Genomic DNA, 4,479 nt, shown 5'->3' with positions numbered 1-4,479 from the left:
AATACTCACTCGATGGAAGGCTGTGGCGTCGGCGCTCTGCATTGGCTGGGGCGTTGGTATTGGCGCCTGCGCCGAGGGCTCTGCTGCTGCTGCTGCTATTGGCGGTGTTGGTGTTGGTGTTGTTGGCTGCTGCTGCTGCTGCTAGGGCGCCTCTGCGGGCCGCTCTGCCGCCGTCGCTGTGTCGTCTGGTTGACCCTCGTCTGGCCATTCCTCTGGTCATGGCTGGCTGTTGGTTTGTATGTTGGCGATCTGCTGCCTGTTTGTTGTTTTTTAATTGAAAAGTGTCTTGTGTGTGTGTGTTTGTGTTTAATGTATTTATTGGCACTTTTATTCTCTTTTTGGTTTGTGATGTGGACGGGAGCAAAAGTTTGTCAAGGTAAGTAATGGGTGTGGTGGAGGAAGGGCGGCACGGCACGGCACGGCACACGACAGACACCACAAAAAGAAAACAGGGCAACACAGAAAAAAAACGTCAATGGCGACACGGCACAGATCGATAGATCATGTTCACCGAAAAGGGAATCTTTCCCATAGGCGATGGCCTTTTGGATGTAGATGCCGAACGCTTTAACGGATTGCTCGTGTCGCATGACATCAACGAGATCTACGAGGTGGAACAGACGCCGTTTGCCAGGGGCAAATTCGCCGCCGTTCGCCGTGCCATTCACAAGAACACGGGCTCCCATTTCGCGGCAAAGTTCTTGAAGCGACGCCGACGCGCACAGAGCAGCGACAAGGAGATCAAACACGAGATCGCCGTCCTAATACTCTGCGAGGGCGAGGAGAACATTGTCAATCTGAATGCGGTGCACGAGACCCGTTCGGACACAGCCCTGCTGCTGGAACTGGCCACTGGTGGCGAGCTGCAGACCATACTGGACAACGAGGAGTGCCTGACAGAGGCCCAGGCCCGCCACTGCATGCGAGAGGTGCTGAAGGCTCTCAAGTTTCTCCACGACCGATCCATTGCCCACCTGGACCTCAAGCCACAGAACATTTTGCTCGCCGGCGAGCGTATAGAAGATGGCCTCAAGCTCTGTGACTTTGGGATCTCGCGCGTTGTGTGCGAGGGCATCAATGTCCGCGAGATGGCCGGCACACCCGACTACGTGGCCCCCGAGGTGCTCCAGTACGAGCCACTCTCCCTGCTGACGGACATCTGGTCCGTGGGCGTTCTCACCTATGTCTTGCTCTCCGGCTTCTCGCCTTTTGGCGGGAACACCAAGCAGGAGACCTTCCTCAATATCTCGCAGTGTGCGCTCACCTTTCCGGACAACCTATTCGGTGGCGTCTCGCCAGTGGCCATCGATTTCATACGCCGCGCATTGCGAATTAAGCCAAACGATCGCATGAGTGCCGCTGGATGCCTGGAACATGTCTGGCTGAAGGATGAGAGCTCGATGGATAGACAAATGTATCTGCAGGCTCAGAGCGATGCTGAAGAGGAAGAGGAGGAGGAAGAAGACGACCTTGAGGATGAGGAAGTGGAGGAGCCAGTGGCCGAGGAGAAGGCAGAGGAGCAGGAACAGCAACAGCAGTCACAGGAACAACAAAAGCAACAGAAGCCAAGCAGTGGCAGCAACAAACCCACGCACAATGGCCACCATCGGGCCCACAGCAATGGGAGCAGTAGCAGCATCTCAAAAATACCCATTGCCACCGGGAAGCTCCTGGGAAGCCCCATAAGCAGCACCAGCACCAGCACCAGCACCAGCACAGAGACAACGACAGCCATACACACGCTGACCAGCAATGGACACGGACAGAGCAACACGGTCTGCCTGTCCGCCAAGCCCACTCAGATCGTGACACCCACACGTCGAGCCTCCGACTCGGACAAGGAGAACACATACACGGCGACATTTGTGAAGAAGCCCCCGGTGCTGCTGCTGTCGGCGCCCTGGATGTGCTGGTGTTGTTTTTGCTGGTGGCTGCTGCTCTGGCAATGGCTGCAGAAGCGAGCTGCGCTTGCGACGCAACTCCTGCATGGCCACTCGGTGCGACAGAAGGCGGCCCCTTGCTGCCTTGAATGCCGGACATCCCTTGTAGGCGCTGATGTGGGCGCCCTGGCAATTGGCGCATTTAGGGGCGTCTGCCCTTGGCTTGGCACATGCCGTGGACGCGTGGGCACCCGCACACTTCATACAGACGAATGAACGCCTGCAGTAGGTGCGGGTGTGCCCAAAAGCCTGACATCTGTGGCACTGGGCTGGGTCCACCGGCCTGGCCTGCCTCTCAACGATCACTAACTGGTTGCCCAGCTGGGTTAATTGGAGGACATCGTGGTGGCTTTCATCCGGCTTGGGGGCTATCTCCAACTCGAACTGGTCGAGTGGCTGTCCATCGGATCTCGCTTTAATGGCTCTAATAAATTTAACTGAATAGCCCAGTTCGGCCATCTGATTTGTTATTAGTTGGGTGCTTGTGGAGTGATGGAGATCTCGCACGACGATCCGTAGCCCACGGTCACTCTTGTGCTGGTGTGTGTAGTGGCCAGTCATCGCCTCGTTGCCGCCGCCATCGCCCAGGATTGCCATGATGGCATCTCTGGTAGCCATGTCGCGGGGCTGGATACGGACACCATTGCGGCTGATGAGCTTGGTGTGATAGCTACTGTTGCCCACCCTCGGGTCATTCTGCAGCTTGTCCAGAATGGGCATAATGTCGGGGACAGCTGGCAGAATGATGGGGGGGGGGGGGGGAATAATTGTCGTTGGTTGGTGCTGTCGCTGCAGCATCCGAATTTGTCTGGCATTGGGCATACTCAGGGAGGGCAGCTGGAGCAGCCCAACGCCGCCGCCGCTGCTGCTGCTGTGGGTTCCTGTGCCGCAACTACTAGTTGCATTTGCAGGTGAGTGAGGTAGAGCTAGTGGAGCATTGGCATTGGCAGTGGCAGGGGCAGGGGCAGGGGCGGGGGCAGGGGCATTTTGTGTAATTGTCCGCTGATGTTGTTGCTGGTTTGATTGTTGGTGATGGGGATGGTTTTGAATTTGGGGGATATGGGATTTGCTTGCCTGTTGGTTGGTACTTTCCCGGAGTCGTCGTTTGGCCGATGCATGATTGGCATCCAAATTGTCGTCGTCATCGTCGTCATCAAACTCAACAACCATAACATCACTGTCATCATCATCCACCTCGGCGCGGACGCGCTTCAGTGGCGAACGGGCCGCTGCAGCAGAGGTGGATGGGATATCATCGGTATTGGCTGTGTTTGTTGCCGTTGGCTGATGTTGTTGTTGCTGTTGATGTGTTTGCTGCTGCTGCTGATGTTCCTCTGGCGGCGGTGGTGGGGGGGGTCCGCCTGTTAACATTGCTGTTAACAGGCATCGTCGTCTGGCTGCCGACGTAATTGTAGTTGTCGTTTTTGTGTTTGATGTCGCTGTTTGTGTGCTGATGTATGTCATCATTGTATTTGTGGTTGTGGTTGTGGTATTGGCTGTGTGCATTGCATTTGGAACCGCTGCTGTGGCCGAGGAAGTGTGGAGGAAGTGCCTCCAACCAGGTGGCGGAGTCGGTGGATTGGCGTCTCAGTATCGCTGCGTTTGCCACGGTGCCGGTCGCTGCGCTGTCGGCGCTGGCTTCGCCGTCGGCGGCGCTGTCGGAGCTGGCAGTGGAAATGGCTGATTTGGGGCGATCCCTGGCTGTGACGCCGTGTGGTCCTCGTCGTCGTCGTCCTCTTCTGGCAGTGGATCCGCGTGGCATAGCTGCGCTGGATTGGCTTTGGTTGGATTTGGTAATAAATTTTTCGACCGACGCGAGTGGAGTTTTTGTCAAGCCAAATTATTCACACAGTGTTTATTGGATTTTTTTCAATATATACCCGCTTTGGGTTGAGGGCTCTCAGTGCTCCAACAGGGGAGGGGCTGAGAGGCTGGGGTGTGAGCCGCCAGCAACCAAGCGCGTTGGGGGGGGGGGGGGGGGGGGGGGGGGGGGAAAGGGACAAAAAGAGAGACACAAAATATTCGGCACTTTGACGGAGGGACTAAACTAAACCTCGAACACGTCTCGACTCCACAACGTTCACGACACGACTTTCCATTTGGACAGAGACCCAGACTCGAGACCACTCCACGATCGGGGCAAAAGGCTCCAAAAGTACGAATCGTCAAGAGGGGGGAGGGGGGGGACTCGTCAAAGCCGCTCTGGCGCGAAATGAATAATAGTGGTTGGCAAGTGTGTGTGTGTGTGTGTGGTGTGAGTCAAGAAAGTAAAGTGTAGGCGCTGATGTGGGCGCCTTGGCAGTTGGCGCATTTGGGATTGACGGCCCTTGGCTTGCTGCACTCCGTCGTCTGATGTCCACCCGCGCATTTCATGCAGACAGCAGCTCGTCTACAATATGCGCGGGTGTGGCCAAACACCTGACATCGATGGCACTGGGCAGGGTCACGGGAGACTCCAAGTCTCTCAACCGTGACGGGCCTCCCACCCAGGCGTCGCAGCTTTAACACATCGAATTGACCACGGTCCGGTTTGGGGGCG

The 4,479-nt window shown here is 56.5% G+C and overlaps 1 protein-coding gene across 1 annotated transcript; it reads left to right on the top strand.

Annotated features, from left to right (window-relative positions):
* The first annotated feature begins 435 nt into the window (after positions 1-435).
* Positions 436-2,662, top strand: LOC117194565 (death-associated protein kinase related-like). Its single transcript, XM_033399109.1, has 2 exons — positions 436-1,956; positions 2,643-2,662. The coding sequence occupies exons 1-2, from the start codon at positions 504-506 to the stop codon at positions 2,660-2,662; spliced, it is 1,473 nt and encodes a 490-aa protein (XP_033255000.1). The 5' UTR covers positions 436-503.
* The last annotated feature ends 1,817 nt before the right edge of the window (positions 2,663-4,479 follow it).

The sequence above is a fragment of the Drosophila miranda genome (genome assembly GCF_003369915.1).
Source record: "Drosophila miranda strain MSH22 chromosome Y unlocalized genomic scaffold, D.miranda_PacBio2.1 Contig_Y3_pilon, whole genome shotgun sequence".
NCBI classification, from domain to species: domain Eukaryota; kingdom Metazoa; phylum Arthropoda; class Insecta; order Diptera; family Drosophilidae; genus Drosophila; species Drosophila miranda.
Note: the sequence above shows the minus strand (reverse complement) of the source record. Positions and strands in the feature narration are given on the sequence as shown.

Bases quoted from the DNA above. Each gene is read 5' to 3' on its own strand.
- LOC117194565 (XM_033399109.1), top strand. From the start codon at position 504: ATGTTCACCGAAAAGGGAATCTTTCCCATAGGCGATGGCCTTTTGGAT. The intron at 1,957-2,642 runs AGCGAGCTGCGC...GTCATTCTGCAG, and splicing joins GCTCTGGCAATGGCTGCAGA to CTTGTCCAGAATGGGCATAA.